At 61.3% G+C, this 23,528-nt stretch overlaps 2 protein-coding genes across 8 annotated transcripts; one reads left to right on the forward strand and one right to left on the reverse strand.

The window, feature by feature from the left end:
• The first annotated feature begins 413 nt into the window (after positions 1–413).
• CDHR2 (cadherin related family member 2) lies at positions 414–10,763 on the forward strand. Of its 5 annotated transcripts, none has more exons than XM_038150596.1 (33): positions 414–418; positions 874–939; positions 1,373–1,431; positions 1,793–1,858; positions 1,937–2,076; positions 2,303–2,356; positions 2,555–2,644; positions 3,239–3,328; positions 3,616–3,738; positions 3,821–3,964; positions 4,106–4,181; positions 4,378–4,484; positions 4,564–4,794; positions 4,882–5,037; positions 5,263–5,430; positions 5,699–5,760; positions 5,844–6,084; positions 6,184–6,420; positions 6,683–6,752; positions 6,840–7,454; positions 7,701–7,772; positions 8,047–8,096; positions 8,211–8,362; positions 8,557–8,659; positions 8,739–8,827; positions 9,027–9,101; positions 9,216–9,293; positions 9,377–9,437; positions 9,546–9,670; positions 9,833–9,946; positions 10,057–10,134; positions 10,239–10,299; positions 10,492–10,763. In XM_038150596.1, exons 2-33 carry the CDS (start codon positions 899–901, stop codon positions 10,609–10,611), a joined length of 3,948 nt encoding a protein of 1,315 aa, XP_038006524.1. In that variant the 5' UTR covers positions 414–418; positions 874–898; the 3' UTR covers positions 10,612–10,763. The 5 variants fall into 5 exon arrangements, with proteins under 5 accessions (XP_038006524.1, XP_038006522.1, XP_038006523.1 ...); XM_038150594.1 differs by lacking the exon at positions 414–418 and adding an exon at positions 461–515; XM_038150595.1 differs by lacking the exon at positions 414–418 and adding an exon at positions 530–538.
• A 136-nt stretch (positions 10,764–10,899) lies between these two features.
• GPRIN1 (G protein regulated inducer of neurite outgrowth 1) lies at positions 10,900–16,358 on the reverse strand. 3 transcript variants are annotated; one of them, XM_038150599.1, is made up of 3 exons: positions 15,898–16,353; positions 14,358–14,451; positions 10,900–14,155 (listed from the first exon to the last, which is right to left on the reverse strand). In XM_038150599.1, exon 3 carries the CDS (start codon positions 14,113–14,115, stop codon positions 12,727–12,729), a length of 1,389 nt encoding a protein of 462 aa, XP_038006527.1. In that variant the 5' UTR covers positions 14,116–14,155; positions 14,358–14,451; positions 15,898–16,353; the 3' UTR covers positions 10,900–12,726. The 3 variants fall into 3 exon arrangements, with proteins under 3 accessions (XP_038006527.1, XP_038006528.1, XP_038006525.1); XM_038150600.1 differs by lacking the exon at positions 15,898–16,353 and adding an exon at positions 15,406–15,883; XM_038150597.1 differs by lacking the exon at positions 14,358–14,451 and having other exon boundaries at positions 15,898–16,358.
• Between the last annotated feature and the right edge of the window lie 7,170 nt (positions 16,359–23,528).

The following is a 23,528-nucleotide window of genomic DNA, read 5'->3' on the forward strand; positions in this document are numbered from 1 at the left end:
CCAGCCCCAGGAGCCTCTGGGGAGGCACCCCGGAACAGCCCCGGGGGACTCTGGGGGTGACCGCAGGCAGCTCAGGGGGTGTCTGTGGGGATGTCCTGGAGCAGCCTTTGCAGGAGCTGGGGTGGTCCTGGACCAGCTCGGGAGAGGTTTGCTAAGGGGTGGTCACAGTCTGTCCCCTGTAGCCCCTTCTCTGGGGGTTCTCTGACCCACCCCAGGGTGAGATGGGAACCTCAGAGCAGGCTGAGTGTCTGGAGAGACTCCAGAGTTTCTCCAGTATCCACTCCCGTGGGTTCCCCAGGGAATAGGGACGTGGATGCAAGGGTCCAAGAGGCTGGCCATGCCCCCCCACCACCACCTCCCAGCCCTTTTCTGCCTGAGCAGAGCTGGACAATCCACCCTTGTCCCTAGCGGGTCTGAAGTAGGTCAGAGAGGCTGGGCCAAGCTCCTGGGGAGGGGAGTGGGGGGCAGGGGGTGCAGAGGGCCCCAGGCACCCGCCCCAGTGGCCACACCACAAGGTTGGTGCCCACCCCCTGTCCTGGTAGGACCCCAGTGTCCCCAGCCCAGGGGATGCAGGGCGTTTCCCCAACCCCCCCTTTGGTCTCCTGGGGTGGTTTGGGATCCCCCTGCATCCCTGCAGGCTCCACACCCCTTCTGGGAGCTGGGGGTCCCATGGGTGCAGGTTGGGGTGGCTGAATCCTGAGCCACCCCAATCCCCCCAGCACGGGGACCTGGGGGCTTGGTTTTGGGGAGTGAGCCTGGAGCTGAGCTGGGTGGGAGCTGTGGGATGAGAACAAGGAATACGGAAGGCAGACGGGGAGAGGGATTTCTCACCCCTTAATTGCAGTTAATGATTGATGAACGTGTTTACTGCAGGAGGCAAAGGTCTGGCAGTGTCAAGATGAGAGTGCAGAGGCAGCATCCCCAGGGACACAGCCACAGGTAAGGGATGTCAGCCCCTATCCCGGCCCCCGCGGGCACCTTGCTGCATGGGGGGGAGCTGGGGGGTCTGTCAGCTGTGGAGCCACCCACAGGCCCTGGCACGAGGAGGGAGACACCCTGGTCATTCCATGGTTACTCTTGGACTCCTCGGAGAGGCCCTGTTGGGCACGAGCAGTGGAGCCTCCAGCCATGCCCAGCACGGGCTCCTGGGGTCTCCTCTACCTGGAGGTCACCCCTGTCCTCCCATGCCATGTCCTCAGGGAGCCCATGCCCAGCAGTGCGGTGTGGAGCCTGCTGTTTGCTCACCAGCCCAGCTCAGCAGAGGGGACTGTCCCCACCAGCTCCTCTCCTGCCCTGGCGGCTGCTCCCCAGGAGGGATTTGGGGGGCAGGCCTGAGTCTCTCAGGTGCTTGTTCCCTGGCGTGTGCCCACAGGCCTCCTGGCAGGATGGCATGGCGCTCTTTGGTGCTGCTCCCCTTCCTCCTGGCAGCAGGTAAGGACTCCTCTCGGCAGCTGGCAGGGTGGGTGGGAGGTGTTGGAGCTGCTTTCAGCCCCAGTTCTCTTTCTCCATTCCCTGGGGGAAGCTGCAACCCCAAAACAGCTGCCAGCCGCACTGGAGATCCAGGGCAGGCAGGGCTGGACAGCAGGGAAAGCGTGGGGGCTGCAGCTGGAGGAGAAGCACAGCCTGGAGGTGTGGGATGAGCACAAGGACGAGAGGGCTGGGGTTCCCCTGCCTGCCACGGAGACCCAAACCACGGCTGGGAGCTCGGGCTGGAGCTCGGGAGGTGCTGCCAGACATGGCTCTGCCAGCAGAGCCCCGCACAGGGATGGTGCTCAGCTCCTCTTCCCTGCAGTTTCAGCAAACACAGTCCCCATCCTCAACGTGACCATCTTCTACGTGCCTGAGGACCTGGAGCTGGGTGAGTAGGGTGGTCTCAAGAGGGGCCTGGGGTGTCAGAGGAGTGACTGGGGGGTTCTGACACTGCCTGTGCCCCCAGGCCAGGTTGCTTTCCAGCTGAAGGCTTATGACATAGACAACGACCCTCTCACCTACCAAATCGGAGGGATGGACGCCTTCTACTTCTCTGTTAACTCCACATCAGGCGAAGTGACACTGAGGAACTCCCTGGACCGTGAGGTGAGGGCAGAGGATGGGTCAGGTGTCCCTGCCTGAGTGCGAGTCTGGGGGTATGGGGATGGAGGGCAGAGCCTGTGGGTCCCTCCCTGGCCCCAGAACCCAGCTCCTGGAGTAAAGTTGTCCTCACAGGAGCTGAGGCCCAGCCCTACACAGAGGTTGGGGCTCAGCCATCCAAGGATTGAGCTTCACCTTGGCCCTGACCATGTCCTGCCTTGTGTCCCCTCAGCTCCAGGCCAGGCTCACCATCATCGCCAGGGTGTCAGACGGTGTCAACAATGAGGTGAGTGCTGGGGCTAGGGCTGGGTGGCTGCAGGGGAAGGGAGCCCCCATGGACAAGACGCAGTGGGAAGGCAATTGGAAGCGGGTGGGTGATGCTGGCTGGCTAGCAGGGTGGGCATGGGGTGCCAGAACTGCACCCAGCTCTGCTGGCCACCATCTCCCACACCCCCATCCTTGTGCCCTCTCTGACATCTGGTAGGTTTCCAAAAAAGTCACCGTCATCGTGGAGGACCGCAATGACAACGCCCCTGTCTTCCAACACCTGCCATATAATGCCATCATCCCCGAGGTACCTTTCTGGGACCTCCCAGCCCCCACGGGCAGCAGGGCAGGGGTGCTGGGTGGCTCCTGTGGCATGGGTGTGCCAGCAGTGGGACAATGACAGGCTGGGAACAGTGTGACCCCACACCTGGGTGTGTGGTGACAGTGTGCCTGGGCGTGGGGTTGTCCATGGTGCAGCCAGCTCCTGGGAGCACTCTGTCACCAGGGCAATTCCCGATGGGAGCCTCTGTGTCACCCTGAGACGCTGCAATGTGACTGGGACTCTGCCCTTGCACCGAGTTCAGGGTGTGCCCAAGCTGCTTGTCAGCCCAGGACACCGTGACACTGGATCAAGGTGTAGATGGGGCGTGGGGCCGGGTCCGACCCCCATCCAGCAGCTCCAGGGCTGGGGTGTAGCCTCTGCTCCCAAGGGGCCCCAGGGAGGGTGGCAAGGGGGTCCAGCCTCTGCCCGGCCTGAGCAAGGGCAGCAGCTCTGTCCCTGCGTGTGCCACGGCACCGGGCAGCACCTGCAGCCCTGCAGGGAGCATGCCAGGGCAGGGCTGGCAGGGTCCAGGCCCAGCATCACCCCCTGCTCTGTCACCACCACCCCCTGTGTGCCCAGAACACAGCCGTGCACAGCATCATCTACACCGTGTTTGCCAACGACAGCGACACTGGGAACGCCTCCAAAGTCAGCTACAGCATCCAGGAGGTGAGCACAGAGCACTGTGCAGTGAGTCACACCATACCCAAAGCCCACCCCTGGGCCACCCCTGTGCTGCTGGGGGACACAGCCAGGGCAGGCCCATGTTTCTGGGGGTGCAGGGAGGTTTTGGGCAGTGGGTGGAAGGTGCTTTCAGTTTCAGGCCAGAGGTTGGGTGTAAATGCTGGGCGTCCCCATGGGCCAAGCCTGGCAGAAGGATGGGGATCGAGACCCCATCTTTGCTGGGACACCTCTGCTCCCTGCCTTGGTGACCCAGGCTGATGTCCCCTGCTCAGGTGATCCCAGACAACATGAACAATCTCCAGCTCTTCTACATCCTGAGCAATGGGAGTGTGGTGCTCAGTGGTTCCCTGGACTATGCCAAGAACACTTTCTACCAGATCAAGATCCTCGCCCAGGTGGGGACCATGCAGGCTGGGGGTGCAGGGCTGCCAGGTAAGGGGGCAGTGTGACTGACAGGTGCTCTGCTCTGCTCCTCAGGATGGAGGGGGACTGCTGCACAACAATTGGACCGTCCAGAAGAGCTCCACTTACCTGTCCCTGACCATTGAGGACGTGCCCAACCTGGACCCACGGTTCCTCAATGAGCCTTACTCGGGCTCTGTGCCCGAGAACTGTGACCTGGTCAGGAGCCTGCCTGCCCCAGTGTCATGTCCCTGCCCCTGGCCCTCCCTGGGGGCTCTTATGCCCTGAAGTGTCTGGGCCACCGGGCTTGTGGGCAGCTGGAGATGTCATAGGTGTTCCCCGATGGCCATGTCCCCACAGGGCACCATTGTGCTGACTGTCACCGCCATGGACCAAGACACAGGGGTGAATGATAACATCTCCTACATCATCACCAGTGAGTGATGGGGCAGAATGGGTCAGGCAGGGGATGACACAGTGGGATGAGCAGGAGGGGTGGTCAGGCAGCAAGGGGTACCCTGGAAACTGGTTCTGGGCACCCAGGCTCTGCCAGCCTGACCTGCTGGCAGAGAGAGGGCCAGGCCTGTTTTTCCCAGTGGCTACCACTGGTTCCTGCTGTCCCCTTGTCCTAGATGCCAGTGTTCCTTTTGTTATCAATAACACAACGGGCACCATCACTGTGAGTGAGCCCCTGGACCGTGAGCAGCTGCCAAGTGATGAAGTGCTGCTGGTAGTCACAGTGAGTAGGACATAGCAAGGGGAACCCCATCCTCTTCCTCTCCCTGGGCCCCTCCAACCTGCTCTGTCCTCCTCCCCAGGCACGTGAGGAGCACCCGGATATCTACGGCAAGAATGCCCAGGCCAGCACCCTGGTGACAATCTTGGTGACTGATGTCAATGACAACAAGCCCCAGTTCTACAACTGCTCCCTGTCCAGCTGTGACTTCTCCGCCAGTGCTCAGAACAACTTCACAGGCAACATCATAGAGCACTCCTCCACCAGACTGCCTGTGTCCAACCTCAACATTGTTGCCTATGACCCAGATAAGGTAGGAGCTTGTCCATGGTGCTGGGTTGTGGCGCCGGTGTCTGTCCTTGGTGCACCACTCACCCTGGCTCCTGTCCCTCCCTGACAGGGCATCAACAGCAGCTTTGAGCTGAGCCTGCAGGGTGCCAATGCCAACGCCTTCAGTGTGTTCCCCACAACGATTGTGGGCGCAGGGGAAGTCCAGATCCTGGTGCAAAACTCATCCTTAGTGGACTACGAGATAAGCCATGTCATGGTGGTGCAGGTGGGACTTGTAGGGCTGGCCTGCTCTGTGGAGGCAGCTGCTGCTCCCTGCCTGCATTGGGGCACAGTGGGGACACGGCCCTTCTCTTGCAGAGCTCAGGAGCTAAAGCAGAACAGGGCTCTGCCCTGGCAGTTTGTTTGGTGCAGGGGAGCTGGGCTGGAGTGTGACAGGTCTCTCTAATGTTTGGGGACTCATGTGAGACACAGTCCCTTTTCAATCCTGCAGATCATTGCTAATGACACGGGGAACCCTACAGACTGCTGCTCCACGGCCACCGTGACCATTGACCTCATCGACAGCAATGACCACATCCCTGAGTTCCCCCAGAGCACCTACAACCTGACTGTGATGGAGAACAGCCCCGATGGCACCGTCATCTCCCCAAACATCACGGTCAGGCACTGAGCAGGGAGTGGGCACACCTGATATCCCCAAGCAGGGCACTGGGCACACCTAGCACTTCTAGTACAGCTTGTGCTGAGGGCACAGATCTCTTCATACACACACGAAGGACTCAGGACCAGTGGGTACTCAAGGGTGGGACCCCTTGCCTATCAGGGCCACATTTTTGGGGTGCTCACTGCCAACAGCCACTGCCCCAGACTCATCACTGCTCTGAGGGCTGAAACAGATTGACCAGACAGTTCCTTCTGTCTTTTAGGCCTATGATCCAGACAGCGGTGTCCTGGGCCAGATCACCTACCAGCTGCTCCCAGAGAACATGTACGTAAGGGCACAGCCAGCCACAACCAGGGCATCATCCTGGAGAGAGGGCTGCAGGCCTGAAGGCTCTGTGTGTGCCACAGCCGTAACGTGTTCATGGTGAACGCCACGACCGGGGCGCTGCTGGTGCACGACGGGAGCTTGCTGGACCGGGAGACTCGCTCCATCTACTACGCCAACCTGCAGGCCAAGGACGGGGGCGGCCAGGTGGGCACCACGGTGCTGGAGATCACCGTGCTGGATGCCAACGACATGGCGCCTGTCGTCATTGGCTCCTACTTCATCTCGGTGGAAGAGGGGCAGAATGTTAGTACACAGATCCAGGTATGTGCCAGCAGAGGTGGGGAGTTGACAGGGCTGTCGGAGGGGAGGGACTGTCCCCGAGGTGCCCGACAGCCCTGTTCCAAACGCTGACCTTTTCAGGCCATCGACAATGACGAGCCTGACACCCCCAACAGCAAATTGGGCTTCATGATCTTGCCAGGACTGTTCAGCAACAACTTTACCATCAATGGAGACACAGGTGAGATGCACAGCACAGAGCCACTGGACCGAGAAGCCGTGGAAGATGAGCATGGACAGATGGTGGTGACAGTGATGGTGTATGACCACGGCGAGCCACCGCTGAACACCACGGTGAACGTCACCATCACCGTGGGGGTGAGCCCTGGACACAAGCAGGGACATGCTGGGGCAGGCTGGGGCTTGGAACTGGGATGGATGGGCAGGGCAGGGCTGTGGAATCCTTGGCTGTCTCCAGGCTTTCTGTGGGGGCAGAGTGAATAGTTGATGCAGGGAGGCAGGAGAGGGCTTGTGTAGCTCCTGCCTGTGGGCAGGTAGGTGCCCACACTCCTGTCCCCAGCTGGCTGTGGGGAATCCTGTTTCCTGGAAGGGCCACAGCCATGGGCTTTGTCTTCTGCAGGACCTGAATGACAACATTCCCGTGTTCCTCAACCAGTCCTATGAGTTCTCAGTCTTTGAAAGCTCTCCAGGTAGAAGTTGTATGGCCAGGTTTGTGGGACCAGCAATGCCCCTGAGTCAGTGCCCACTGCCCACTCAGTGTCTGTCTCCACCTGCAGGGTCCTTTGTGGGTGACGTGAACGCCACAGATGCCGACCGGACAGAGATCAATTCCCGCATTTCATTCCGACTTGAAAGACTCAGTGGCTCCAGCAACTTCTTAATCCGCTCAACCCGCCTGGGGCCAGGGAACTACAGTGGGCAGCTGTCCGTAGACCCTGAGGTGTTCCTGGACTATGACACGCTGCGGCCGAAGTTCTTCACCCTGACAGTGCTGGCAGAGAACACGGCTGCAGACAACGCAGGGGACAAGGCCAATGTCTCAGTGACAGTGCACATCCTAGATGTCAATGACGAGTCCCCCACCGTCCTGTCAGCCTCACTGCAGGACGTGTCTGTGGCTGAGAACGGGACACAGCAGGGTCTGATCCGCACGCTGAATGCCTTCGACCCTGACACCAACCACTCGCTGGTCTTCGAGGAGCTGGCGGTCGCCTGCTTCAAGGGGGACAGCAGTGCTGAGGACGTGTGCTGGGACTGGTTCCTGCTGGCACCCAATGGCTCAGTGCTGGTCAACAGCTCGGACATCGACTACGAGGTGTGTGACAGGGTCCTGCTCACGCTGAGGGTGGAGGACCTGTACACTGAGAAAGGAAACCGCTACAGCCAGAACGGTATGGCCCCACTGCCCCCTCCTTCCCCACCACCGGGCATGGCAGCTGCTGGACCCGCCTCTCCCACCTCCCATGAGAGCTGTGGGCAGCAGGGCAGGAGCTGGGTGGTTTGGCTACAGAGGGAGGCTGTCCCCACTTCTTTTGACCTGAGCCTTTTGGGAGGACAGAGCTCCCACAGGAAGAAGAGGATGGTGCTGCAGGGCTGCTCTGTTGGTGATGAGAGCTCTGCTTTTGGGACATTTGCAGAAACCCTGAGGATCATCATTGTTGATGTGAATGACAACGTGCCAGTCTTCGAGGCCATCTCAGACACTTTTGGTGAGCAGCTGGGGGTTGGCACATCTCGTGGGCTCCTCGCTGCACCCACGCATGCCCTGCCACATTCACCAGCAGTGAGGATCTTCCCCAAGCCCAGGGCAGGGCTGAGCAGTGCGGGCGCCAGGCTGGGGTTACTCAGTGCTTTCCATGAAGGCTGTGGAGCCAAGGGCAGCAGTGGGTGCTTGGAAACCTGGGGATGTGTGGGCGTGGGGTCTGCAGCGAGTCTGGCTGCTCACCAGCATGACTGCACCATCCATCTGTCTGTTCCTGGCAGTGGTTGTCCCCGAAATCTCGCCTGTGGAACTGCAAGTGGCTACTGTGAAGGTGAGGAGCTGCCTACCTGTATCTGTCAGTCCGTGGAGCCTTGTTCACTTGTCCCCACCGTGGGCAGGCACGGGCCATTCCCACCCATGCCCCCGCCATGCTCCATCCCTGCAGGCCACAGATGCTGACACAGGGCTGGGGGGAACCATCACCTTCTCCATCGTCAGTGTGGTGCTTGTGGAGGACAACGGGGTCAGTCGGCCCTTCGAGAACCTCTTTGGGGTGTCCACAACACCTGACAAGGGCGCCTACATCGGGAGTATCCGGTGAGGCCATGGGTCTGGCCTGGGGTGGGAGGGATGCAGCTCAGCTCCTGCCCGCTGCAGGGCCAGCACGGGCTGGAAAGGGGACAAAGCCTTTCTGGAGTCCTGCCGAGGCATGGAGGTAGGATGGAGCTTGAGGGATGGCGGGGGACATGCTGTGCAGTGCAGCGGGATCACTGACGCCCCTGTCCTCACAGAGTGGCCAGCAACCTTGATGAATCTCTGAAGGGGCAGTACAAGGTGACGGTGGAGGCTGAGGATGGTGAGGAACCGGTGCACAGAGCACAGACCATGCTGAGTGTGAGTGTCACCCCCAACCCCCGTCCCAGGACACCACCCACCCAGCCCAGCTCTGCTCACCCCTGGTCCCCACACGCAGATCTTCACAGTGGATCAGAGCTACCGCATTCAGCTCCAGTTCCTGACAACAGTGGAAGAAGTCCAGAGTAACTCCGAAAATATTAAATTGTAAGGGGTGCTGGGCTGGGGCTGGGGGTGCACGGCTGGACCCACCAACTGTGTCTCTCAGCTTCATGGACTGTGAACGGGGTGGGCCAGGCACGTCCCCACCAGAGGGGGGGCTTCAGGGGGTCAGTCTGCTTCCTGTGCCCGTGAGCAGAACAGCAGGATGTCCAGCACAGCCTCCCCCCCTCTCTCTTGTTCCTAGGGCCCTGACCACCGTGACCAAGGCAGCAGTCTACGTGGTGGCCATCCGAAGCATGGAGGACACCCGTGATGCCCAGTGAGTGGTGGTGGGGAAGGGTACATGGTGGTGGCATCAGGGCTGTCACCCTGGGGCAGGGCACCACGCCCTGCACCCCAGCACCACACTCTCCCCATCTCTGTGATTCTGCAGCGAGGGTGCCAAGTCAGTGATGGAGGTCTACTTCGTGTACAGCAATGGCACTGCCCTGGGTGTCAATGACCTGAGCACGTGAGTGGTGGCTGGGGCTGTGCACGGGCACTGCCACGTGCTGGAGCCAGCCCAGCTGCTCACACCTCCGCTTTCCTTGGCAGGCTCATACAGTCCGATCCCGTGGGCTTGGCTGAGCTGGTGAAACTGGGCCTGGCTGTCATTGTGAGTGGGGCCAGGCAAGGGGCACGGGGAGAGGGGCAGCAAGCCCTTTGGGGCTGGTTGGGGGGTTCCACTGGCTGGAACTGTGCCCTCAGCCCTGCTCTGTGCCAGGGTCCCGGGGAGGTGACAAAGCCCACCAAGGAGATGGAGCTGATTGGCATTATCGCAGGATTGGCAGCATTCCTGCTCATCTTCATACTCATCATGACCCTGGTTTTGGTACTCACCACCAGGAGGTACTTCACTGCCTGCACCCCCTCCTACTACCCCCCACCGCCCCCATCCTCACCAGCACCCCCAGACCCATCCCTATCCTCCTATCCCTGCTTCTGCCCACCCCATCCCACAGCCTAGCTCCTCCCTGCCCCTCTCACCCGCCCCATCCCTGGGCTTTGCAGCTACAAGAGGAAGCTGAATGCCATGAAGGCTCTGAAGGTGGCCACAACATTCAACCCTGCGACAGCACAGCAAGGAGCTGGCATCCCTGGGACCAACCAGTACAACGCTGAGGGGTGAGTGAGGGGCTCCCTGCAGCAGGTGGAGAGAGACCAGGCTTGTCTCCACATCCAGGGGCTGCAGTGCCCCAAGGGGCAGCACTTACCTGCCACCCATCCCTGACCAGGGCCAACCCCATGCTGAACCGCCCGCTGGATCCCTCCCACGACCTGGGCTTCCACGAGGACTCCATCTCTGTGACCAGGTGAGCTCTGTGGGCAGGTCCCAAAGGCCACAGGCTGTCACCTCATACATCACTTCTCCAATGCCTGGGTCCTTTTTTTACCTCCCACCCTCCATTCTCCACAGCATGAATTCCCTGGATGAAAATACAGTAAATGCACCAGCAGATGACAACTTTGAGGTCGAGGTAAGTGTACAAAGAGGTGTCAGTGCTTGGCAGCTGGGAATCCTGACATCTTCTCTCTGCTGTGGTCCCCAGGGCCTCATGGACCTTTTGTGTCCTTCACTCTGCACCCCTCAACAGAGGGGAAAGGAAGGACGGGTGTCCCTGCCCTGCATCTCTGTCCCCATCCCTTCTGACCACACTCTCCTCCTGCAGCAGGTCAAAATGCAGCCAGCAGACCCCACTGACAAGGAGGTGCTGGTGGCTGCCCTGAACATGAAGGAGCCCACCAGAACAGCATACCTCAACACCACCTTCACCACCACGGACCTGTGAGCGGGCTCACAGGGTGCAGCAGGGCCAGAGCAGGACTCGGGCAGCTGCCTCAGTGTTGATATGTTCAGTGTCTGGCAATAAACTGTTCCACAGGGGTCACAGTGTCCTGTGGTCCTCAGCCCAGCTGCCTGGGGGGCTCAGTCAGCTTGGAGTCACCTCTCCCAGCATGAAGTGCTGGTTTTGGGCTGGCTGGTGCCAGAGGGGAGGTGCCACTGTGGGGCTCAGCCAGGCTTCTTGCCCCCAGGACCCTCTCTGCCCCGGGGGAGGGAGGTGCAGGCAGCCCCCGAAGAGGTTTGTGCAAGGTTTTATTACCCAACATCCACATTGACAGACGGATCCTCCCGCCCCTTCCTCCCCCCGCCCCACCCCCTAAAGAAAGAAGAGGGAAAAAAAAGAAGAAAGTAGGTGATGAAGCTGCAGCGCTGGTGTGCCACAGCTTGGCAGTGCAGGGCTGGAGGTGAGCACAGCCTGGGGCAGGGTGGCAGGGGGATGCCCCAGGGCTCCTGGTCTTCCTGGCATGGCCGTGGCACCGGTCCCACAGCACAAGGCACTGAGCAGAGCCAGGTCCCAGCAAGTGCCACGGCACAGAGTGGGCATTTGCCACGGCCCTGGCTGCCAGCTGGCACTTCAGCAAGCCCTTTGCAGCCCCACAGGGACAAAACAAGCCCGGGATGTACAGTGTGGGTTTAGGTAGCCAAGACTTTACCTTAACGAGGGAAAACGGCTGCAGTGGTGACTTTGGCACCTCGAGCCCTCCTGCACTTCTGCCCAGAGGGGACGGTGCAGCTCTCCAAGCACCCCTTGTCTGCAGCCTCCTGCCCATCAGATGCTGGCCACAGGCCTGGGCCCCCCTTGCTGTGGCACTGTGGGGCTGGTCCTCTGTATGGGGCCAGGCTGGGGGAGCCAAGATCCACGTCTTGGCAGGACACTGAGGTGCTGCCAGCCACAGGGATGCTGGACCACAGGGATATTCACCCCCCTGCAGACTGGCCCCTCACTTCCAATGCTCTTCAGCCTAGCAGAGCACAGGCAATGTAGGAAGAGTGTTTGAAAGGATGGTCTCAGCCCCACAGGCCACCGCGGGGGAGGTGGCTCCAGGCAGGATGCTCATGCCTGAAAATGTCTCTTAAAAAGCTCCAAAAATGCAAACACGGTTCAATAAAAGCTCCCCTCCCCCCCAACCCTGTAAAACCCCAGCTGTAAAAAGTGGCAGCGTTTTGCAGTCGTCGCGTCCCCAGCTGCCGTCGGAGAGGAGAAGCCAGCAGGCCCAGCGGAACACGTGCCCATGTCCCCAGCACACAGGGCCTTTCCAGCACCACTGGGGCAGCTGGACGGGCCTGGAAGCAAGGCAGGCTTCATGTCCACCACCAGCCGGGGCGAGGATGTGCTGCTTCCAGGCAGGTGGAGCTGGGGGCCACGGGGACAGACTCCCCAGGCACCTCCGGCCATGGTGGCAGGGATGAGCAGCTCTCCATCACACACGTGGTTGGCCCCGTCTCTCTCATTTGAGATCTGTCCTGGTGCCCTGTGTGGCCACATCCTCGCTGCAGGGCACCCACAACATGGCAGTGGGGCAGAGAGAGAACAGGGAATTTGGGGGATTGGTGCTTGCCATGGGTGGCTGTGGGGACCCACGCATGCACAGCCACGGGCTTGCTGGAGTGTGGCCAAGCCCTGGACAGGCAAAGCAATGGCAGAGTGATGCACCAGTGTCTCTCCAGCATGGGAAGTGATGCTGCTGCTTGGGGTGCCAGAGTTCAGGGCAGCCAGCAGCACGCACCCTGAGCCATCTTCAGACCTGTGCCACGGGCCGGAGACGCACAGGAGCAGCTGCCTCCATCTGGAAGGAGCCACGTGCTTCCTCGTGCTGAAAAAAGCCACCAAGCACAAAGACAGGGCACCAGTCTCATGTCCCCGGGCACCTCCATGGGGATCCCCAGGCTGACAGGGAGGACCCCAGCAAAGGAGATACCTTGTCCCAGTGTGCAGTGCTCCACCACCACCACAGCCCTGCACACTGGCACCGGGTGTCTCAGGACGCCAGGGCAGGGACCCATCCCCTCTTTCTGTGGAGAAGCCCCGAGGCACCCCCACCCTGCCAGCACAGGCAGCAGCTCACTCCATGGCAGGGCCGGCACGGGAGCAGCACCGGGGCCGCCGGACGTTCTGCAGCAGAGCCCGAAAAACACTGGGCTGCCTCTTGGCCTCGCCCTTGCGGGGCCCGCCCTTGACGGAGCCGGTGCGGGTGGCTTGCGGGGTCACCACCACCTGCCGCCCGTGTTCCTCAATCTGCTTCTCCAGGTGCTTTTGGATGGCCATGCCCAGGACCTCCACCTCCATGGAGGCCCCATACACCTCCCACGTCATCCCCTTCTCATCCCAGCTCACCTCCCGGATGGGCTCCGGAGGCTCCTCCTCCACCACCTCTGGCACCGTCCCCTTCACCTGCACCTCAGGATACGAGGTCTGCGGGGACTTGGCCACTGGTGTCATCGGCCCAGTGGCCACTGAGCGGGTCTCCACAGGCATGGACACCTGCATCTCCGCGTCCTTCTTGGAGGGCTCGAGGCGTGGGGCTGCAGAGGCTGCCTCTCTCTTGGGGAAGGTGAAGGCAGCAGCCCCACATGGGGGGCTCATGGGGCTTAAGGCCACCGACACCAAGGACACACGGTTGTCCACTTGCGTCCCCATGTCTTGTGTCCCAGTGTCCTGGGGCGGGGTCACTTCAAAGGAGTAGGATTCACAGAGCTGCTTGGCTGTTTGGGGCCGCTGGCTGCTCCCAGCACCCACATCCTGGACTGAGCTCCCCTCAGCTTTGCCATGGCCCAGAGCAGTGGAGCTTGGTCCTGCCTCACTTCGACCCCCAATCCCCGCAGTGCTGGTGCTGGGGGGGTCTGCTGTGCATCCCTGGGGGTGCTTGGGAGCCTCACTGCTCTTTGTCTGGGGAGCAGCACCCAGGGATGTCCCTTTGCTGTCCTGGGGCTGCTCCTGGCTTGGAAGCTCAGCTGTCCCGGTGCTTGCAGTGGGCTCCACGAATGCCACATGTTTGGCAAGAGCTGGCGTGCTCCCCACGTCCTTGCTGGTTGCCTGGAGGCAGGGATCAGAAACAGGGGAAGTGGGGGCTGCTGCATCCTCCTTCTGGGTGTTGGGGACCCCCATCCCTGTGGGACCACAGGCAGAGGCAGCACCACTTGGTCCTCCGCAGCTCCCTGTTGCGACTGCCACACTCTGCTCTGTGCTGCTGTCCTGGAGTGTGCCAGGAGCTGGTCCTGCTGGTGATGGCACCTTCTTCTCTGCTGCTGAGTTGGCCTTGGTGCCCTGAGACTCTTTCTCAGCCACACAGCAGGTCCTCATGGCACGGGCTCCAGCAGCACAGCCGGAGCCGGGCAGGCACTCGCCGGCCACTGGGCAGCCAGGGGAGCTGGCACTGGGCTCGCAGGCGTCCTCAGCCCCAGCCTGGCACCTCAGCACCTGCAGCCCCTCGGGCTCCTTAGCGCTGCCCATGCCCAGGGAAGGCTTCTCCCATGCTAGTCCCGCTGCGGGTCTGCAAGAGAGAGGATGGGGCAGTGAGGAGCGAGCAGCGCACAGACCCCCATTACACCTCAGCTGCCGACTGTTTTTCTCTGTGCCACCCCTGACAACGGGTTGGGTGGCCACCTGGAGCACTCGCTGTCCCTGGCACAGCCTGTGTGGTGGCACACGGTGCCCAGGCGCATGGGAAGGGAGCAGCAGTGTCGGCTGCCTACCGTAAAAGTCAGCGTTCTCCCGGCGCAGCAGGACCGGGAGCGGGATCCAGACGCTGCTGGGGCTGGTGGAGCGGGAGACGCGGTGCAGACACCCCTGCAGAGAGAGTGTTAGCTGGAGAATGGTCCTGGGCACCAGGCTGAGAACCGGGGGGCTCAGCAGCCCCTCCTGTCAGTGGGAAGCTGGGCACAGTGAGGGGTGAGAGCAAGCTGGGCCTGGGCTCCAAGGGAGGCTGCAGAGAAGGGCAGGAGCACAGGGCAGCCCAAGCCTTTCCTTCTCCACGTGAGGGGAACACGGTCCAGTGTCACCTGGCTGTCCCCAAACCCTTCCCAGCCCCATGGGGCAGAAGCAGGGCAGGAAGCCCCAAACATTCCGGGAGCTCTGGCAATGCCAGGGAGTCCCTGCAGAGCCGAGAGCACACGCATCCCGCAGGCGTGGGGCACTCCATGCCTCCGGACACGGCCACTCGTGGGTCCCAAAAAGGGCAGAGCCGAGCGGACACAGCTGGAGCCGAGCGAGTTCCCCCAAAGGGAGGCGACAGGAGCGGGGACCAGGCGGTCACCGACGTCCCCCAGCAGGGCTGAGCCCGGGGGCGATGATCCCCGCCCCGTCCGTAGGTTCCCACGGAGCACCCCGATCCCCGGAGGGCCGCGCCGCCCGGCACCCCGACCTGACCCGACAGCAGCCCAATCCCGCGGGATCAGCACCGTGCCCGGTACGGACGCTCAGCGAAGGAGCTGCGAGCCCCGGCACACGCGTGTGCACACGCACGGGCACGCACACGCCAGCACATGGCCACGGGCACACCCGCACGCACGGACACGCGTGTGCACGCCCCGGCCCCTCTCCCCGGCCGAGCCCCGGACAAAGCCGGCTCCGCGGCAGCCCCGGCCGGGGGAGGCCGACTCGCCCTCGCCGCCCGTCCCGGGGGTGCATATCACCCGAATTCCACACACGCCCCCCCCCCCCCCCCCCGGGGGTGCCGGTACCGGGCGGGCGATGGCAGCGCCCGGCCCGGTCCCGCCACGTGCGCCCCGGGGCCGCCGGTACCTGCGGCGGATCCTCCCGCCCGGTCCCGTCCTGTCCCGTCCCGTCCGGCCCCGTCCCGCTCGGCTCGGCTCGGCTCGGCTCGGCGCGGCGGCGGCGGCGAGCATGCGTAGGGCGGTGGCGGCGGGGGCGGTACCGTGCCCCGGGCCGCTCCCCCCGGCTGCCGCCCGCCCCGGCACCCCCAGCAGCAGCGGGGAGGCGAGGGAGAGCCGGCTGCCCCCCGGGGGGGGGTGGTCCCAGCACACCCATGTCCCCCGGTGTCATCGCTGTCACCACGACGGCCTGCCCGGGGAGCCCCACATGGTCCCACAGCCCCCCCGGTACCCAAAGCATCCCCACGCCGTGTGCCCCAGGGACGAGCGTGCCGGCACTCCCCGCTGCGCTCGGGCACAGCGGGACACACAACCGGCGCCGGTAGAGTCAGGGGATCCCAAATCTCAGCGTAGGTCCCGTGGGTGGGGGTGACAGCAGCGCAGCGCCCAGTCCCCCTCCTACCTGGTGATGGAGACGGCCGCTTCCCTCCCGGGCATTACCGGGGACGGGGCTGCACCCCAGTCAGCCCGAGGGACCGGGACAGCGTGCCAGCGTGGCGGGATGGAGATGGGCTCCCGAGTACCCCTCGCCCGAGGGTGGGGGAGGACGGGGAGGGAAGAACGGCCCCGTCTAGCTCCCGGCAGCGCTTGCCTCTGCTCCCGGGCTCTGGCTTTGTCTAACTCCTTCCCACGCACTCCCGCTCGCGCTGCGGGGGGGAAGGCGGCCTGCTCGCCTCACCTGCATCCCTGCATCCCCCCCTAAAACCTCCAGCATAAACCCCAAACTTCCCACTGCCCCTCAGCACCCTAATGGGACCAGGCTCCCCTCCCCGACCCAAAGATGTCAGCACAGAGACAGGAGCTATAGATCTATAGGGTGCGGAGGGGTGGATGCTGAGGTGAGGCAGGTTTCCCCATCTTGGAGATAACGTTAGCACCGGTCCCCCAGCCCTATAGATCTATAGGGTAATGCTGGTTCCATGGGAGCTGGCACACCTGGTTGCTTGGAGACAAGGGAGGTTGGAAATGCTTCTTTCAGTAAACAGCCAGCCTGGAACAAAACCCCGAAGGCTAAAAATAGGGAGGCAGGATATGGAAATTAAATAAAAATCCTTGCCCCCCTCCCTCTCTGGGACAGAGCGAGGCACTGCAATGTCACCAACGGGCACTCCAGGAGATGGCTGGAGAGGCTGGAGTGGGGGGGTATCTCTGCACCCATTAATGTGTCCCCTCTTCACGGTGTTGGTCCCCACACTTGGTCCTGCCTGCTGGTCCCAGTCCTGCAGCACTGACTGGACCCAGCTGCGTGCCTGCAGCGGTGGGAGAGCTAACTCACTGTGAGGCACAGATGTGGGGTTACATCCTATGGTGCCCTGTATGGAATCACACCCAGCCCCCAGCACATCCCTTTTCGGGTGCAAGGGACACCGTGGACTGGGGCAAGTCCTGGCAGAGGAGGGGACAAAGGCCCCCTGGCCTCTGGCCGGGACTTTATTGCAGGCATGAGGCTGCGGGGTCACATCCTGCTGCCATTTGCTTCCACCTGCCTCTCTAAGCTTCCCCAGCAGCGTCTCTCCCCATCCCCATCGGCATCTTGCCACCAGCGTGTCCCCGTCCCACCAGAGCCGGCTGGGGGTTGGGGGCCCGGGGGGGGGGGGGTGGCGGGGGGGCATAGGGAGCATCTTTCCCTCCCCGCAGGCAGCCTTCATCCCAAGCTGGCTGCCTGCTCCTCCTCCTCTCCCCGCCCGGGCACCTCAGGGCTGGCAGGAGAACAATAGCGAGGAGGATGAGTAAGATGGTCCCCATTGCCTTGGCAACGCACTCCCGCGCTGCCGGCTCGGGAGGAGCCAGGCAGCTGCCTGAAAAGCGCCTTCTCCCTCGGTGGAGGGGGTGCTGGCGCAGGTAGCACGGCACCCCCTCCCTGGGCGCCGTGGCCCACCTCCCACGCCGCACGGGCAGCGCCACGTGAACGCACACCGGGCTCCCCCGCAGCCGCCGGCGCCCGCACACGCCGGGGAGCACACACCGGGGAGCACGCACCGGAGCGGGCAGAGCACACCGGAGCGGGCAGCACACACCGGGGAGCACGCACCGGTGCGAGCAGCACACACCGGAGCGGGCAGCACACACCGGGGAGCACGCACCGGGGAGCACACACCGGAGCGGGCAGCACACACCGGAGCGGGCAGCACAAACCGGGGAGCACACACCGGGGAGCACACACCGGGGAGCGCACACCGGGGCGGGCAGCACAAACCGGGGAGCACACACCGGAGCGGGCAGCGGACACCGGTGAGGGCAGTACAAACCGGGGAGCACACACCGGAGCGGGCAGCGGACACCGGTGAGGGCAGCGCATACCGGAGCAGGCAGCCAGCACACACCGGGGCAACCAGCACACACCGGCGCAGGCAGCACACACCGGAGCGGGCAGCACACACCGGTGAGGGCAGCCAGCACACACCGGCGCAGGCAGCACACACCGGGGCAGGCAGCACACACCGGTAAGGGCAGCCAGCACACACCGGGGCAGGCAGCACACACCGGTGAGGGCAGCACACGCGCCCCACACTCGGCTCAGCCCCAGCTTGCCTCCCCGGCCTCTGGCTCTCCGGTGCCTGGCTGTGCCAGGGAGCGGTGGGACACAGCTGGCAGGCTCTGGTTGGGAATGTGACCCTGCAGCGCTGCCCCGCAGGGAGGAGAGGGGGTTCCCACGGCCTCTCGGGGCCGCAGCACCTTCACGCACGGCTGCCCATGGTATCGGCGGGCACAGATGTCGGGTGAGGAGGTGGTGGGGCATTCGCAGATGGCAGTGGCAGGGGATGCCCAGGGGCACCAGGATCCCATCTCCAACCACAGCCGTGTGTCCTGTGTTGTCCCCCAAGTCGTGTCACCATCAGGAGGACCCTCAGCATGCCCAGAGCTGTGAGTGCCTCGGCGTGACAAGGATGTTACCCAAAGATCCAAAAGCACCAAGCACCCTAAAAACAGCACTGTTTTCCCAGCTGCCTTGGTGTGGATATGCTGGGGGGGATATCTGATCCCTGCCAGCACCTCATGTCCCACGTGCCCCAAAACACAGCCCCTGCCACAGCCCCGTGGGGCGGGAGAACACTGCACCCAGGACGCTGCAGCCTGGTGGCTGAGAACATCACTCAGGCTGTTCCTGGGTAGACAGGGATACGGCCCCAGGGCCAGCGTGGGGCAGAGGCAGGGACAGGGATGAAGAGAGGCCCAGCTCTGCCAGCTGCTCTGTGCCACTGAGAGGGACCCAAGCACAGCATCAATCAGCCAGAGCTGGGTGGTGATACTGGGGAACAACCCAGCCACACATTTCACCTCTTAGCACAGGATGAGGGAGAGCTCTGGAAAAGAACCAACACAGAGAATCATATAAGCAATTAATGGTTTGGGTTGAAAGGGATCTTAAAAAGCATCGAGTTTCAACATCCCTGCCATGAATAGGGACACCTTCCACTAGATCAGGTTGCTCAGAGTCCCATCCAACCTGACCTTGAACACTTTGAGGGATGGGGCAGCCACAGCTTCTCTCTGCCAGGGCCTCACCATCCTCACAGGGAAGGATTTCTTTCCTATATTTAACCTAAATCTATCCTCCTTCAGCTTAAAGACATTCCCCCTCATCCTATCACTCCACACCCTTGTAAAAAGTCCCTCTCCAGCTCTCCTTAGGTACTGGAAGGAGCTCTCAGGTCTCCTCAGAGCCTTCTCCAAGCTGAACAGCTCCAGCTCTCCCAGCCTGTCTCCAGAGCTGAGATACTCCTGCCCTCTGATCATCAACACAGTCATCCATTGCAACCAGATGCTGCTGTTCCAGAAGAGCAAAAGCCTTTCCTACAGTGCCTCTGTGCCTTTGTGGCAGAGAGGCAGGGATTCTTCACTTCTCCTCTCTCCGTTCCCAGGGGCTCGTTTCAGCAGCTCACTCCACGCCGATGAAGTGAAAGCCCTGGCTGCATTAACAGCACACAAATGCTCTGCACTGGGTAAGTACAAAGGGAACACAAAGCACACGGCGACTTGGGCACGGGATGGGGCCACGAGTCAGAAGAGCTCATTGGGTGCTGTGAGAAACAGCAGGGCCGTGGAAGTGGGGGATGCCCCTCTGGGCACAGACGAGTGAGGGCATGTCTTGTTGCAGAATACGCCACTGGCAGCCGGGAATGTTGGTGTTGATCAGGAAGTGTCGAGCATCGTGCTCCTCAGATGCAGCCTCTGTGCCTGGGTTGTCATGGATTCAGCTCTGGCTGGTGGCATTTGTGGCAGGCTCAAGGTCCATATCCCACCCTGCCTCCAGCTCTGCTCTGCAGAGGCATCGCCAGGGAGACATGTGTGGCATGGGGAAGCCGTGGCCCCTTGCCTGGATTCACCAACACGGTCACGATTGCCAGAGTCACTTCCTCCCCCTGGGGAGCAGGCGAGCTGGCAGAGAACATCTGTCTGCCTCACCCAGCCTTTTCCAGATGTTCCTTTTTGTGTTGCCATGGTGGGTGTGAGGATGAATCCAAGGAAATGCTGGGTGAGTTCACTCCTCGTTTCCCTGCCGACAGCCCATAACTCACGCTCCATTTGCACAGCCCTCCCTCTCTCGGTGCCGATGAGCTCTGACGAGTGGGGGGAGAGGTTTGTAGTGAGTAACACTCACCCAGCGACTGTGAGAGGCAGCTTGGGGCGGGAGAGGGGGGTCAGCTCTGGTTTATGGGTCGGTGCATCTGACCAGAGACACGCCGAGGGAGCCTGGAGTGGGGCTGCTCCCACCACTGCCTGCTGTGCCGGGGGAAGGGGCAAATCAGCAAGGGCGTAGAAGGGCAGTGAGCAATGGGAGCAGGAGTTCACACATCTCTTTTTTCCATTCCTGGGTCCCCAGCTGCTGTGACTAAACTCCCTGGAGCCAGCAGGCAGGGCAGGACAGCTGCTGGATGCTGTACTGAGGCTGTGTGGTTTTTCCTGGGGCCTCTAGTAACAACTGTGTTTTGTTGTTCTTGTACAGGAACACGAGACTGAGAAAATAACAAGGCCTTCTACTGTAGAAAAGGCCAAGAAGGAGTTTGTAGGTGGTGGGTTTGTCCCGGCTCTGTAAGCAGTGTGTGCTGGCAGCCAGGGGAGCAGGCAGCAGCTGCCTGGCCAGGCAGATACAGAGGCTGCCACCATCCCTGCCTGTCACTGTCCCGGTGCTCCACCACCCCTTCACACCTTACTTAGCCTGCACTGAGAATTTGGAGTAGAGGGACCCTCAGGCTTGTCCTCCTACTGGGGGACTAATGTCCAAGTGGGCAGGGGCCTCACTTGGACATTATCCTGTACTCCCACTGGCCTGCTCGGACTCAGGCAGGAGTGAAGGTTTCTCCTGCCTCAGCATGTGAGAGAGAGTTCAGTGAGTGCTGATCAAAAGGCAAAGACCTCTACACTCCCTCTTGGTAAGGGCCAAGGCAAAGGCCCTGTGAAAGCCAAGGCCATTCATGCCTGAGGAGATCTGGGGTTGCCCTGGGACATGGGCAGCACCACAGTTTGGTCAGGGGACTCCTTAGTGTGTCAGAGACCATGACCAGCCCGTGGAAATCCCCAGTTCTAGATATGCTTTGGTCTGAGCTCAGAAAATGAGTTGCAAGACAAGAAGTGACTGATTTTTCTACCTCCACAGGGCCTGGGATTGGCGTGCTGGCCCCTGATGTCAGTACCTGGGGAGTGGGAGATGGATAGCAAACACCTACACCCACTCAGTGGGGCACTGGGTAAACTCTGATAGCACCAGTTTGGAGCCTGAGAGCTCGGTGGGACCCTGAGAGTACCAGCACTGCACTTTCTCCTCTCCTCCCAGGAAGGACCTTCCCTCCCTTCCCTGCAGACCAGGTCCAGCTCACAACTGCGGTGAGGTGCTTCCCCCTGCTGTAACTCCAGGAGCTCCTGCTCCTGGCCAGGCGCTGCTGCCCATTCCCGAGGTCGTTGACAGGGAGGAATAAGCTGGAAAACACAGCTGAAGTGCTGCTGGCATTCTGCGCATCCCTCCAAGCCCTCTCTCCTCACAGCAGTTCCCTCCCCCATGGAAGAGGCTTTGAACCAAGGCTGCACCCTGAGCTGCTGCCCACAGTACCCTCAGGAGCAGCCCTGTCTGTGCTGATCCTTTTTCTTTCCACACATCCTTCTGCTTCGCTGACACAGCTGATACAGCAGAGAATGAGACAGCTGGAAACCTTGACTACTCTGTGCATAGTTCTGCTGAGTTCTGGGACTCGTTTTGCAGTGTCAGTTTTGCTTTTAGGAGCTGTACCAAGCTGGTAAGGGCTTCGGGGCAAACAGTGGAAAACCCTCTGTCCCAGTATGGAAAGCTGATCTCCCCCATGGCCCTGCTCTGTGCTGGTGCTGTGGCAGCCGAGTGCACAGGAGTGTGAGGTGCAGGATTGCTCAGATTGTGCCTGGAAGCTGCGTGGTGCCCACCAAGGGGCTGTTTCTCACTGGATCTCTTTTCTATCAGGATTGGCTCTCAGGAACTGAACAGCATGCTGTGCTTGGAACATCTCGTCCAGGAGCTCTGGAGGTGATAAAGACAGGATGAGCTGGAAGGTGAGCAGACTCTGCACTTCACTACCCTCTCACCAGCCAAGGAGATCTCTGTCCTGCCAGGTCCTAGTCTCTATCTTGCCAAAACATTCACCAAGAACAGCTATGCCGAGGTTTCTATTTGTGCTTTTCAGCAAAAGCTCCTCAGAGGGAGCTCTTACCAGCACAGAGGGTCAGGTTAAATGTTTGTCTCCACAGCTTCCCTCTCCCCACACCCCACATCTCTGCTCTGTGTCACTGTAGGGCTTTGGCAAAGTGGGCTGAACACCTGGCGCCTGCTGTATCTGTGTGGGGGACACAGACAGAGCCATTTACAATTCCAGAGGGATCAGCACCAAGGCCCTATAAGACTGTGAGCTGGTGAGTTGAGCCCAGTCATCCCAGTCCCTGTTCTTTAGGGGGTGGTGGTCAGTGCCTGTCTCTGAAATGCCCTCAGAGAAGGTGCTGCTGTCCTACAGACCCAGCTCTGAGGGCTGTGCTTAACACTGCCAGGCTGGGAATGGGACTGTCCTGCCCATTCCAGGACCACAACACCATAGCTGACTTCCCAAAAACAGACCCCTATGATAGCAGCAGACTGGAGATGTCTCACAACACCCTCATCCCTGCCACTGTGGAGAATCAGCTCAGGAGGGAGAACACACCCCAGAGCAAGCAAATGTACACACCACTCACACCACATGCTCCTGACAGACCCTGACTGGTGTGTGAGTGGCAGCAGCCCAGCTGAATTTTGGCTTTAGGAATTCAGCAGCCCAGGAAGGTGCCACAACACCACACTGATACCTTGCCTGCTGTGCCAGAGGGATGGAGCATGGGGTGGAGGTAGCAGGTTACATAATTTGGGGGAAGAAAAGCCCAAACCCTTCTGTTTGCTGGCAGGGAGCAAGGATGATTGCAATGACCTTAGCTGGCTCTTCTGCATTCTCAGTCTTCATTGTTTTATCAGATCTTCCTGCAGGGCAGAGGAGATGATGCTCTTGAAGGTACTGGGGTGTCACCGTGTTGGCAGTGAAAATCATGGGCAGCAGAAAAAAGTGAGCAAATTATATTTGGACAAATACCAGCTTCCTCCCACCACTGTGTGTAGGATTGTCCTACACCATGGAACAGTCAGCTGAGGTACCCGAGGGCTCTTTGCCTCACCCATCCTTGTTCTTGGGCTCTTTGCCTTGCTACAGAGACCCTTGGCTGAGGGGTTCCCACCCATGGCACCTCATCACAGCTCCTGGCAGGTCAGCACAAGGCTCATCTTCCCACGGTGACTCCATCCACCTCAGATAAAGCCTCGTGCTCAGCAGTGCTCCTTGCTGCTGGGTCCCTGTCCCTCTCTCTGCTCCCGCAAAGCTGCGTACCCCATTTCCAGGGTTGTGCCAGGCTTCTGCCTGGTGCTCACACCTGGCACTGCCTACATGGGGACCTCTGCCCCCCTCTGGCTGCCAAACCCTCCTGGCAGACACCAGCCTCCCATCTCTGCCCTCTCTAGAAAATTGTAGCCATGACTGCAAGCACAGCCCA

The sequence above is a fragment of the Motacilla alba genome, chromosome 13, assembly GCF_015832195.1.
Source record: "Motacilla alba alba isolate MOTALB_02 chromosome 13, Motacilla_alba_V1.0_pri, whole genome shotgun sequence".
Classification (NCBI taxonomy): domain Eukaryota; kingdom Metazoa; phylum Chordata; class Aves; order Passeriformes; family Motacillidae; genus Motacilla; species Motacilla alba.

Coding starts and splice junctions, on each gene's coding strand:
- CDHR2 (XM_038150592.1), top strand. CDS start 848: ATGATTGATGAACGTGTTTACTGCAGGAGGCAAAGGTCTGGCAGTGTC. Junction 4,795..4,881: donor TTGCCTATGACCCAGATAAG/GTAGGAGCTTGT, acceptor CCTCCCTGACAG/GGCATCAACAGCAGCTTTGA. Junction 10,135..10,238: donor GACTCCATCTCTGTGACCAG/GTGAGCTCTGTG, acceptor CATTCTCCACAG/CATGAATTCCCTGGATGAAA.
- GPRIN1 (XM_038150597.1), bottom strand. CDS start 15,932: ATGCCCGGGAGGGAAGCGGCCGTCTCCATCACCAG. Junction 14,156..15,897: donor GCGGCCGTCTCCATCACCAG/GTAGGAGGGGGA, acceptor TCTCTCTTGCAG/ACCCGCAGCGGGACTAGCAT.